The 13,393-nt window shown below is 46.9% G+C and overlaps 1 protein-coding gene across 4 annotated transcripts in view; it reads left to right on the top strand.

Annotated features, from left to right (window-relative positions):
- Positions 1–13,393, top strand: part of RGS9 (regulator of G protein signaling 9) — a 67,524-nt gene that overhangs the window by 36,813 nt on the left and 17,318 nt on the right. For all 4 annotated transcript variants that reach the window (XM_075580106.1, XM_075580105.1, XM_075580104.1 and 1 more), the window contains exon 15: positions 6,228–6,310. In XM_075580106.1, coding sequence (XP_075436221.1) covers positions 6,228–6,310 — 83 coding nt within the window. The remainder of the gene's footprint in view (positions 1–6,227; positions 6,311–13,393) is intronic.

Here is a 13,393-nt window from a genome sequence, read left to right as displayed (position 1 = left end):
ACTCCCCGTCTGGTATCTGGAGATACCACTATATAACTGGAATATGTGGAACATATGTGCAATGCATAACAAAGATAACATCACATTCTCAAACAATGCAAGAGTCCATGTCCACATAGCGATGTGACACCGGCCGGTATCACTGGTATCAAGGTCCCTTGGCCAAGGTTCTTTGGCAAAGGATGCAGGGTGGATGCACAGCTCCAGGTTTGCTGGTTGCACCACAATGTCTTTGTATAAAAGTCTCTGGCACTGTTTCCTTTTAGTCTTGTAAGAGAGCAGTCCTTTTGTCTCTGTAGTTTCACCCACAGAGTGTATCCCCTTGTAGATATACCAGCTGTGGCAGCCTGTTGCTCTATCACCTGGCGTTTGGCAGAAGGAGAGGGCTTTTGGCTCCTTGTGGGAGTGGATTACTGTCCCTGGAAAACTGGTTGTCGAATGTAATCCAATAAAGGGGGCGTCGTTCAGGGAGACTCCCTGAAGCTGAGCGCTGGGGTTGAACATTACCCGGATTTGATCGGGTTCCTGAGGGTGGTAGGCCCGAGGTGATTGGAGGTACCGACATTCTTCGCCTTCCTCCATTAGAGGTGCTGGCTTTGCGTGGCCGGTAAAGAATATCTTCTGGATGAAGACCACAAAGTTGTTTTTGGTCTCTGGTTCCCTTTGTGGGCCGCAGAGGTGCGAGGTGAACCTAGAGATGGCATGTTCTCCATTGTTTGGGAAGCGCCTCCTTGGTGAACGGAATGGTAGCGAAGTCACCCGACTGCTTAGTCCGTCTTTAGAGAGCTCCTTGACAGTTAACCTCGGGAATCCTCTATCTTCCCTCGATGGTGTTTGTTTGTCATCGTTCCTTGTTGTCTGGAACGCTGTGCACCGTAGTTCATCGGTACATTTCTCTTGCACGAGAACATCTCCTCGTAGTTTGGTGAAACGCTTTTGTGTTTCTTTGTTGACTGCCATCGGGAGGTTGTTTTCTCCCTGGACATGACGAAGAACAGTCTCTTTTGTCCTTGTAAATCCTTTTGGGAAATGTCTCTGCAACTGTCCCCTCTTACGTGTTTGAACGAACAGTCCTTTTGACACTGTGGCTTCGCCTGTGGGGCGCAATCTTTTGCGGCTATGCCAGCCGTGGCAATTGGTTGCTCTGTTGCTTGATACTCTGTGGAGAGGAACAACTGTACGTCTTAATTGTGCCCTTGCTCGCGGGAGTATTGTCTGATTGTTTGTTGTTTTTAGGATGATCCCTTTGTCGGTCACCTTTGGGAGGTTACTCTCTTCCTTCGGTGGAATCGACTCATCATCCTTGGCTGTCTGGACTGCTGAGCATCCTAAGCCATTGTCGCGTCCCATCGGCGTGAGGATGTTTTTGTTGGTCTCAGGGGTATGACCTTGTCTTTTCTCTTCACTTGGCCCTTCGGTCACTTGGAGATGGCCAAGACATGGTTCAGAGAGAGATGTGTGTCCACATTCTGTCACCTCTGTTCTGCGGGCATCAACGTAGTCTTGCCCGTGCTCTTTGTTAGTGCACGAGTTGCCCACTATCACCCATCCTAGGTCGAGTCTTTGGGCGTATGGCGCGTTGTGGGGTCCGTTATGCTGTTTACGGACTTTATGTACCCTCATGATGTCCCTACCGAGCAGCAGCAGGATCTTGGCGTCTTGTTCCACCGGCCGGATGTGGTTGGCTATTCCTTTGAGGTGGGGGTAATGGAGTGCCACGTCTGGTGTGGGTATCTCGTCCCTGTTTGTGGCCATGTGGTTGCACTCGATGAGTGTGGGAAGGGGTATGTTCACTTTGCCGTCTATTGAGCATATGGTGTAGCCATTCACTCTTCTCCCTGTGGTCTCCATTTGCCCTGCGCACGTTCTGAGAGTGTAAGGAGAAGCACCATCTTGTATGTTAAACATGTCGAAGAACTCTGACCTGACCAGTGATCGGTTGCTCTGGTCGTCGAGGATTGCGTACATCCGAATAGCCTTCTCAGGTTGTCCCTGGGGGTGCACTGCGACAAGGCATATTTTGGAGCAGGACATTTTGCCACCTTCTTTTCCGCATACCTCAGTGCGCTGAGATGTGACGGATGTTACTGACGTCGGGGGGGGTGTGTCTCCCACTTCTTCCTCCCCGTCCTGCTTTGTCGGAGGGTAAGGGGCTTTGCTTGCTTTGGGCTTCATAGCTTCCGGGTGTAGAGCGGCTATGTGCCTGTCGCTATCGCACTCTGTGCATTTCATAGCTTCTTTGCAGTCCTTGAATAAATGAGTTGTGGAAGCACAACATTTGAAACAGGCTCCCCATTCCCTGAGTAGGTTCTTTCGCTCCTCTATGGGTTTCATCCTGAATCCGAAGCACTTGTTAAGTGGATGCGGCTTTTTGTGGATAGGGCATTCTTTGTTAAGGTCCCTTGGTTTTTTGTCCCTGTCGGCCGTCTGGCTGGGACTCGCGTGCGTCGTAGGGGGCACGTCCGTCCTGTGGACCGAGATGGGTGTTCTGGAGTCCTTGTGCCTTGCTGTTGGCCTTTCGTTCCTCGGGTGGCTGGCGCTGGATGTGGTTTGCGCCCCTAAGATGAAGCTGGGGTCGTTTCTTGTCCTTGCCGCTTCGCGGATGAAGCTCACGAAGAATGAGAATGGGGGGAAGACAACCTGCTTCTCCCTTTTGTATTTGGAACCTTGTGAAAGCCACCTTTCTTGGAGGTTGAAGGGTAGCTTCTCCAGGATGGGTCTCACTCCACGAGCTGAATCTAGGGCGTTGAGACCTATTAAGGAGTGGTCTTTCCTTGCGAACTCCAGTTCTTGCAGCAGGTCTCCAAGATCTCGTAACTTCGAGTAGTCTTTATTCGTGATCTTGGGGAAGCTCTCGATTCTTTTGAAGAGTGAATCCTCGACTGCTTCGGGGCTGCCGTAGGACTCTTCTAGCCTTTCCCACACTAGGTCAAGACCTACTTGGGGTTGATGCGCGTTTGCCGTCCGAAGTCTCTGCGCTTGCTCCCTGGATACGTTCCCCAGGAACTTGACTAACAGGTTGAGCTCTTCCCTTGCTGAGAAGTCCAAGCTGTCGATTGCGTCTTTGAACGTGAACTTCCACGTCCGGTAGTTCTCAGGGCGGTCGTCGAAGCTGATGAGTCCTGCGTGCACCAAGTCGCGCTGGATCATGTACTTGGCTATGTCTGTCAGACCTGAGACATCGGCGCGTTTGTCCCGTTCTGAAGTAGTTGCTGGGAGGGTCCGTGCGGTCGCCTCTTCCTTGGCGTGGACGTGTGATAACTGCTGGCCTGTGTGAGCGGCTGTTTTCTCCCGCGTGGGTGTACCTGGATTGCGAGCCTGTGGTGCTTCCGTGTGCGCGCTGGCGTGTGGATCACTATTGTGGCTGTGGCTATCCCAGGCAGCATGTGCCGTTGCAGGAACGGCATCTTCTCCTCGTGGGCCTAGCAAGTCTTCGTTGTCTGTGGAGTCGCTCCATCCGTGTTGGGATGGTGCACTGGTGTTTGCACTGAAGAGGCTCCTTATGTAGTCTTCGGTGCGTTGGGCTGGATCCTCTGAGGCAATCCGTCTGTACGGTTGCTCCCCGCCGTCCTGTTGCGCGGCTGCTTCTAGGACTTCAGCTTGGGCTATGCGGCGGCGGCTTCCTTCTCTTGATTAAGCACCTCTAGTTCCACATCAAATTCGGCTTTCCTACGCGCAGTGGCTGTGGCAGTAGCGGCGGTAGCAGTGGCGGCATTAGCGGCGGCTGTCTGTTCCTCCTCCTCTATGCGCGCTCTTCCTGCTCTTACGGCTGCCTCTCTGCGACTATATTCGGCCCTGGCACGTGCGGCCTCTGCGGTGGCTCGCGCCTTAGTAGCGTTTGCGCTTGCGCTGGACACGTTGGATTGCGCTGATTTTGCTGACCTTGATGAGTGCCTGGATGTGCTTGAGCGCTGCGATGCGGTCTCCAGGAGGAGCTCTTTTCTCTCGCTTTGGGCGTCTGAGATGGCGGTCTGCACGACGCTATCGCGCTCCAGGTCAATCGCATTTTGTAGATCGCGTTCCCGCGTGCTCTCTTCTGTGTTAGTTCTTGTCAGATAGGTGAAATATGCCTGTGACAGCGTTACGTAACGTCTATGGCTTGACTTAATCTGAGTGATAGCTTGCTTAATCTGGGTTTCTTGATCGCTAGCACTTGCGACATTACTTACCTCATGATCAGTGTCCTCCCAGGCCTTCTCTAATTTAGCGCGGTGCACTTCAACGTCAGTTTCGTATTTTTCGCGGGCCTTTTGTGTCAGTGCGACTGCCCGTTTGGGCCTTGCGCCTGCCTGCGCCTGTTGCAGTTGCGCGGCGGTCTCTGTGTCTGAGTGATCGCTCTCCTGCGTGATGTCTGGTGAGGCTCTGAGTTCTGCCATGCTGTAGGTGTGTGTAGGCCTTTGCCAGTGCGTGTGGCGTGCGGTCTTTTACCTTGTCAGCGAAGTGCGTCTGTCTCAGATGGTGCCGAGCGGTGTCCTGCAGCGTGCAGCGTTGGGGTAGCTGTACTTACAGGTGTCCGTGGGCTCCTCACTGTGGGGCTGAGCAGCGGGTGGACTCAGACAGAGAAAAAGGCAGTTAGTAATTGTGAGAGAAGCACTGTTTGTTGCAAGGCTGCTGTGCAGTTTGAGCTACTGGTTGTCTGTGAAAGCTGCAGGCTGCTTGCAGTTTTAGCTACTAGGTGCTTTCTTTGTGTGGTGTAGAGGTTGCTCTGTATAGCTGTGTAAGCTGCTTGCTTGTACTGCTGTAGAGGCCACTCTGTATAATGGAGTCTGGAGTAGCAGCTCCTGTTAGTGTCTGTAAGGCACACGATAATCTTTTCACTGTTCTGTTTAAACTGCTGCTTGTTTTGCAGAAAGCTGTAGCAGTTTGCTGTGTAGCTGTGTAGAGCTGCACTTTTGTAGCATGAAGGCTGTGAGTGATAGCTTCTGCGTAGACCTCTAATACACGGTCTCTCTCTTACTTTCCTGGAACCAGGGTCACGAATGATGTATGAATGATTCCAGTAAGCTCAACTCATGTCCTCCCTCTTCCAAAGCATGACAAGTCCTTAATGTCTTTCTTAATTTTATTGCAGGAGTAGAAAACACAGGAACTTGTAGGTGTAGTGTAGGCAGAGAGTGCTTCTCTATGTTGTATGCTTCTATGGGGTTAGACTATGGTAATAGAGAAAGGCCTTACCAGGGGTGGAAGCAAACAGGTCTGTACTCACTGTAATCTAGGGTGGAAAAGGAAGTGAGGGGCAGGGGTCACACTAAAGGTTGAGTGGGACTGCACTAACTGTCAGCAAAAGACAGGGGAGAACATGGGAAAGTCCATTAACTGGGAGGACTGGAGAAGCTGCAGTAGCAGTTCACTGATTACGTGCTCAGAGGCAAGAAATGCAACATTGTTGCATGTTACACAGGCACAGTGTATGTATGTGGAACCAATGCCTGGAGCTGAACTTAAGGAGCTGACAAGCAGAAGGGGGGTCGGGCAGGAATGTGATTCTTGTTCCATGACAATCACCATGGGATCTAATGCAGCCGGTGGCCTTGGATGTATGACGGAGGTCCACACTGAATGAATAACTGAAAGTACATACTACACCCACACGAGTGCCTCTGTGGGTTACCCTTCTGAAAGGAGGTGAGCAACTATTGACATTTTTTTCAATTTTGCCTTACAAACGATATCTGCTTTGGTGCAATCCCAACAGACAAGCTTCTCCTGGGAGGGACGGGTCCCTTAACCCTGTCACTGCCATTAGTACACTTTGCCCCTAGGAGCGACTGGCCCCTTAACCCTGTCACTGCCATTAGTACACTTTGCCCTAGGAGGGTCTGACCCCTTAACCATGTTACTGTGATTAGTACACTTTGCCCCTAGGAGGGACTGACCCCTTAACCATGTTACTGCCATTAGTACACTTTGCTCCTAGGGGGGACTGTCCCCTTAAACATGTCACTGCCATTAGTACACTTTGCCCCTAGGAGGGACTGACCCCTTAACCATGTCACTGCCATTAGTACACTGATCCTAGGAGGGACTGACCCTATAAGTAATACATTTTGAAAGGCTTTAGAGACCACCGTTTGAGAACAGATATTGATCTGGATTATCCGAATACCAATAATTGTCTTTAGTTACAAACCGGCAGTTTCACACTTTTTAGGGAAACAGATCTTTCTTTAATCTTCCCTTGCCCCTTTCCGGGGCAGAAACTAGCATTTCCCTCTTTCTCTCAGTAGGATTCCTATGCCCGGTATCTGAAATCTCCCTTCTACAAGGACATGATGGCTAAAGCTACAGTCCCCCAAGAGATGAAGAAAAGGCACGTACTGTATACTACTCTGTAATTACAGGCTGCAAGCCACTTGTTGTACTGATAACATGGCAAAAATAACCAGCACAATTGCTATAATTACCCAATTAAAGTAGAATGATCTCAGATGGGGCATGTTACACAGATACATACGTTTAGCAGTATAATTGCATTTGCATTGTTGTGCAAGCAGAAACTGTCATGTACTTTTCTTGTTTGAGATCTTAAAGGTGCAGTCTCTAATCGGACAGTTGAATTTCTTAGGGCCGTTATATAGTGTGTGCGCGTGCGTGCCTGTGCGGACGCGTGTGCATGTGACGCACGCTTTTTGTGTGTATGCTGTGAGCGAGTGGGATAGAAGGTAATGTGTATGTGTGTATATAGATTGGGTGAGTTAAAAACGTATGAAATAATATTTAAGAAGAAAAAAAGACATGTATAAATAAAAAAATTATTGTGCAGCTTTTACACATACACATACACACACATACATACATACACATACATACATACACATACACACACACATACATACATACACATACACACACATACACACACATACACACACACACACACACACATACACACACACACACACACACATACATACATACACATACACACACATACACATATATGCATACATACATACACATACACACATACATACATATACATATACATATACATACACATACACATATACACACACATACACACATACATACATACACATACACATACATACACACATACACATACACACACACATACACACATACATACACATACACACACACATACATACACACATACATACACATACACACACATACACATACATACATACACATACATACATACATACACACATACATACATACATACATACATACATACATACATACACATACATACATACATACATACACACACATACACACACACATACACACACATACATACATACACATACACACACATACACATACATACATACATACATACATACATACATACATACATACATACACACACACACATACATACATACACATACACACACACATACACACACACATACACACACATACATACATACACATACACACACATACACATACATACATACATACATACATACACACACATACATACATACACACACACATACATACACACATACATACACATACATACATACATACACACATACATACATACATACATACATACACACACATACATACATACATACATACACACACATACACACACACATACACACACATACATACATACACATACACACACATACACATACATACATACATACATACACACACATACATACATACACATACACACACACATACACACACACATACACACACATACATATATTATAGCGGCGGTAGCAGCGCAAAATCATTATTTTCCCCATCTTCTCCCTCGTCGGCCGGCTCCACGCACACGGCCGTGTGTGCGCGCGGCACCATTATAGAAAGGCTGACTAACCACCGCCATTTATAAGTGCCGCGCGCAGCCACTATATAACAGCCCTTAGGTGTCTCTGAATGGGGAAGTGTTTGTCAATAAAGTGTTTTCGTTCCCTTTATCCCCCACCCTCTGTCCTTAGAACCAGTAAAGATAAGGGGAGGTGGGAGGGGGGACTCTGGCTGTACAAGCGCTCGCTGATGACACAGTGACATCACACAGTGACATCACACAGTGACATCACACAGAAGGGAGCAGCCAGAGGAAATCACACCCCTCCCAAGTGTCCCTTTAATAAATACATTAAATATACTTACAGGTGTCAGATTTGGGTGACAAGGTACCAATTACCCAGATGGGACCCCTTAAACATGTCACTGGGATTAGTTCACTTTGCTCCTACGAAGGATTGTCCCTTTAAAAGATATACTAGTATAAACACACACGCGTCATGATCTTTTTATTTGTATAGCGCCAACACATTGCGCCGCGCAACGTGGGAAGGAAGATAATAACATCGCATGACAAGAGTAAAAAATACAGTAATAAGAGCGCAGTGTCCCGGGGGTGCTTATAAGGCGGGGGGAGGAGATCTGCAAAAATGGGTCCATTTAATTCCATCAAGAAATTGGCAAAGTCTCAAACTTCCATAAAGAGGCAACCCAAGCCGGCTGTGGGGTTTTCACTAATTTTTATTACGTAGGATTGAGGCAGGGGGTCTCAGGAGCCGAACCCCATTAATTTCAGCTCCGGGGACCCCCTGCATCCTGAGATACAGACCTCCAAAAGGGGGTGGGGAAGCGAAAACCTGCTATAGAAATCTAAGGAAGCTTTGTATATTAAAACTTATTACAAATGGCATTGAGTTGAATAATAATAACAACGCAGAAAGTGTTATCTAATACTACAGAACTGATTTATTTAAACACACACACACGTAGGATGTTGCTTGGATTGAATGAAGGTAAATGGAATATAACAGCTGGACTATATGACTAGGATGGAAATATCTAAAGGCAATTATTCAAACAAATTATAATTGTTTTGGACTGAGCGACCTTGTACCGTTAACTCGTTCGCTACCGGCGGATCTGAAACAGGGCACTGCCGTGCGTCACCGTCCCCTCTGGCAGTGAATGGGTTCAATTGCGTGGCTGCTGGTTGGAGAAACGCGGCGGTTACATTTGGTTTATTGGGCAATGCTGCCATCCTGTGGACATGTGTGTGTATTGTCACGAAACGCAGGGACATCAGAAAAAGGACTAGATGCACAACTAATGCCTTAAAATGAGGTGCGGAAGGGGTTATTTTTAGCGCGACTGCCGTATTAACGGAGAATTACGTATTCAGCAGCGGCTGGCGATATTTATTCTCCTTTGCATACTGGAAGACTGCCATTCAATAATGCTAGCAATGAATATAAGGCTGCGTCCATAGAAGGGCAGACCGCGCTGACGCGTCCGCATGATCAGACAGCCTAAAGGCAGTGATCGCGTCTATACAGCGTGCGGGCGCGTGGGAGGGTGCGCGCAATGTGCGTGAAATCAGTCAAAACTGATTTTTCGCGCGATCGGGTGGTCACGTCAGCGGTTTGCCCAATGAGGGCGACCCAGCTCTGTGATATCACTGGCCCGCCCATAGACACGCCCCCGAACGGCGTGCGAACGAAGGCCAGGGAAAGCACCCGCTTTCCCTCAGCCTCCGCACTCCTCCGCACGGCTGCTGTGTCTATGGACGCAGCCTAATGGTTAACTCCTAGACGTCTGCGGTAATCAGCGCTGGCAAAGCAGAAAATAGGGTAATTCAAAACCCTACGGCACTATTAATAAGTTCATCCCTGTGATGCCACAGGGGTTAACATGCAATAAAAGCACCCTACAGAGAGAGCACAAAAACCATTAGCATGTGTGTAACATGAAGTCTTTAGTAATCTGTAGCCAAACAATCGTGGGTTGATCCAGGGATTAATCCTTGGAGTCAGGAAGGAATTTATTTTTCCCCTTATGAGATATCATTGGACGATATGTCACTGGGGTTTCTGTTTCCCTTCCTCTGGATCAGTATACTGTAAGTACGGATATAGGATAAAGTATCTGTCGTCTAAATTTAGCATAGGTTGAACTTAATGGATGTACGTCTTTTTTCAACCTCATCTGCTATGTAACTATGTAACTATGTAACTATGTTTACCAGGGGTGGCCAACTCCAGTCGTCAAAGGCCACCACCAGGTTTTCAGGATATCCCTGCTTCAGGACAGGTGGCTCAATCAAAGACTGAGCCACTGAGCCACCTATGCTGAAGCTGGGTCTGATTGAGCCACCTGTGCTGAATCTGGGACTGATTGAGCCACAAGGGTATTCCTGAAAAGTAGTGATCCCATTATCCGAGAACTGAGGTCTCTCAGTGTTGGTACAATCTGCCAGATCTAATCGGTGTTAGATTGGGGTATCAATGGCTAATGGCCATAGCAATCATTGATGCCGTGCGGCCATTTTCACGGAAACTGCAGGAGAATGCCGGGAGTTGAAGGGGGAGACGCAGGACAATGCCGGGAGACGATACACCACCTCACCGCCGGTAACGCTCGCCAGCGGTAAAATGTACTCGCCCCAGGCGAGGTGGCGAGCAAATTTGTCGAGCCCTGTATACATCTACATATATATATATATACAGGGCTCGACAAACCCCCTCGCCTACCCCCCTCGCTCACTATTAAGAATCTGGACACTATATAATAGTAATATAGATGCTTAAAAAATGACAATACAGACCGGCGCCTCAAAGTCCAATAAGGAACAATAGTGTAGTCCAAATAATGATGACAATGTCCAATGGAGGAAAAAAATCCAATCTTAGACTGCAGGCTCCACAGCATCGAATTACATGTATGAAGCAAGGGAGAGAAAAAGAAAAATCATAGTGCAACAGTGTTATAACTAAACAAAAAACACAAAAGATAAGACAAGACAGGTAGGCTGACAAATATTAAAGGAGTAATTTAATAAACAACAATAAAATAGCCTGGAGCAGATAACGGATCCGGTGTGTAAAACCGGAATCCTACTTACAAGACGTCCAAACAATACAGGCAGGGATAAGCTGTGTGTGTAGTCCGGCGGCAGCTACTGATGGTCACGTGGCAATCGGGGGAGACTCCGAACACTTCCTTAGTTCTGCATCACCATATGCGTCACCATGGGCTGGTTCTCCTGATGCCGTCTGTCGCTCCGTTACCGGAAACACATCACTGAGGGTGGGACAATTCGCCGAAACACCCTTCTCCTGCTTCTGTACTTGGTCGCGCTCTTGTATTACTCTGCTCTGCTCAAGGCAATCACTCTCACAAACTGCCCAATGCGTTTCGTGCGCATGCGCACTTCTTCAGGGGATGTTGAACACAGTCCAAGAATACTTTAAATACTGACAGGATGAATACCATTGGCTAAAGACTAGATCAATCAAATAAACCTGTATAAACCTTAGTTGGTTGGAACCCCTGTCAGTCCTGGTCTGTTTTTAAATGCAGCCTAACAAACATACAAAAACGTGAACAAAAACACAAACACTAACACATGTTACTCTACTTATAATGAGATAACACATGTAATCAATTTTTATTTTAAAAAGACGCCTAGATTAAAATCAATATTGAGCCCGTTAGTAGAGAGGGTCTTCAACTCGTAGATCCAGTAGGCTTCGCGCCTACTGATCTGATTGAGTTGATTTCCCCCCCTCCAACTGGCCTGCACAGTTTCTATAGCTTGGCATCTTAGTCCAACTGGATTTTGGTTATGATGGGTGCTAAAATGATGAGAAACACTATGTGTGGTTAAACCTCGCTTAATATTATAAATATGTTCATATACCCTTCTTTGGTAGCACCTGCCTGTCCTGCCTACATATTGTAGGCCGCAGGAGCACTGTAATAGGTATATCACGAAGGTAGAGTGACAGTTTATGAATGTTTTGATGGTATATATTTTGGAGGTAACATTTGATGTAAAAGTCTTAGTGTTAATACTAAATGTGCAAGCTGTGCAAAGGGTACATTTAAAAAAGCCCTTGCTGGTAATAGCTACTTTTGATTTAGAATGATCGAGAGGGCAGCTCGCAGCCAATCGGGTTTTAATGTTTGAGGCTTTAGTAAAAATGATATTGGGTCTATCTGGGAGTCATTGTGCTAATGTATTATCACACAGAATGATTGGCCAATGTTTATTTAAAATCTGGCGGATCTTCGGTGCCATCTCGTTATATTGAGTAACAAAAGCCACACCACCGTTCTGCTCTATATTTTTCTGTGGATTTTTATTCTTATATTCCAAAAGGGTATCCCTCTCAATTTCATCTACCTGAAGAGACGCTTCCTCAAGCAGACTCTCTGGGTATTTTCGATTACGGAATTTATCTTTAAGCTCATCGGCCTGATTTGCAAACTCCTCTGGGTTTGAGCAGTTGCGCTTCAGGCGGATGAGCTGTCCCTTTGGAATATTACGAATCCAGCCAGGATTGTGCTGGCTGTCAGCCCTACGGTAGTTGTTGGCCTGGACTGATTTAAAATATGTCTTGGTTTCTATTTGGTTGTTACTTATATAAATACTCAGGTCCAAAAACTCTATGTGATCCTTATGGTGATTAAAAGTGAATGAAAGATCCCTATCGTTGAAATTTAAATAATTAAAAAACGATTCTAGCTGTTCCTGGCTACCCGACCAAACAAATATAACGTCATCTATAGATGCTTATTAACACCCCCTGGATACAAACTACAGTATTAAGCTTTAAAATCCAGAAGGTCTCCCTACGGGAAAGGACGTGGAATCTGTCACCTGCCAGGGTGGAAGGAGGAATATACTCCAATCCCATCATTTTGAGTCCCTCTGTGTTTTTGTTGTGGCACTGGAGAAAATGTCTTGAAACACAGTGGTTGGTAACACCATTTAATATGTTTCTCCTGTGCTCCACCAATCTAACACAGAGAGGCTGTGTTGTGCGGCCTACATATTGTAGGCCGCAACTAGGTGCGCAGGTAAATGACATAAGCGGTTTGACAGTTTATAAAGCCCTTTACAGGAAAGGACTCGCCGCTATAAAACTAAACAAAGTTCTTTTTAGTGTCAAGCAAAGTGCAGGAAATGCACCTACTGTACCTCTTGGAAGGGGCCAACAGATTTTTAGTACTGCTGGCTTTTCTGTGTAGCCCTGATTGTTTTTGGGCTATAGGTCTGCCCTCCTCCTGGCAGTAATGCCTAGTAAGGGTAGGTTGCCAGGAGTAATCATGGGTTTTCCCCACTCCTTGCAGTGCATTGAGTCAGAGAAGGTAGTGTCATCAGGCCTTGTGTCCAATTAGAGGCACAGGGGTGGTGACTACTGGATCTGTATATAAGGCAGTGCACTTCCTGTAATTAGCAATTGTCTCTACCTTTGAGAGGGACTGGTTTACTCCAACCAAGCTGTTAGGGCTCTGGCAGTTTGAGGCCCTCCCTTAGGGGAGTGGAGGGAAACCATTACTTCTTATTCCATTAGGGGATAAGGGAAGAGCTGGGACTGCTCTCACTGCACGTAGGCTGGGAGTGAATGTCCAGAGACAT

Source organism: Ascaphus truei, chromosome 22 (assembly GCF_040206685.1).
Source record: "Ascaphus truei isolate aAscTru1 chromosome 22, aAscTru1.hap1, whole genome shotgun sequence".
In the NCBI taxonomy this organism is placed as follows: domain Eukaryota; kingdom Metazoa; phylum Chordata; class Amphibia; order Anura; family Ascaphidae; genus Ascaphus; species Ascaphus truei.
Note: the sequence above shows the minus strand (reverse complement) of the source record. Positions and strands in the feature narration are given on the sequence as shown.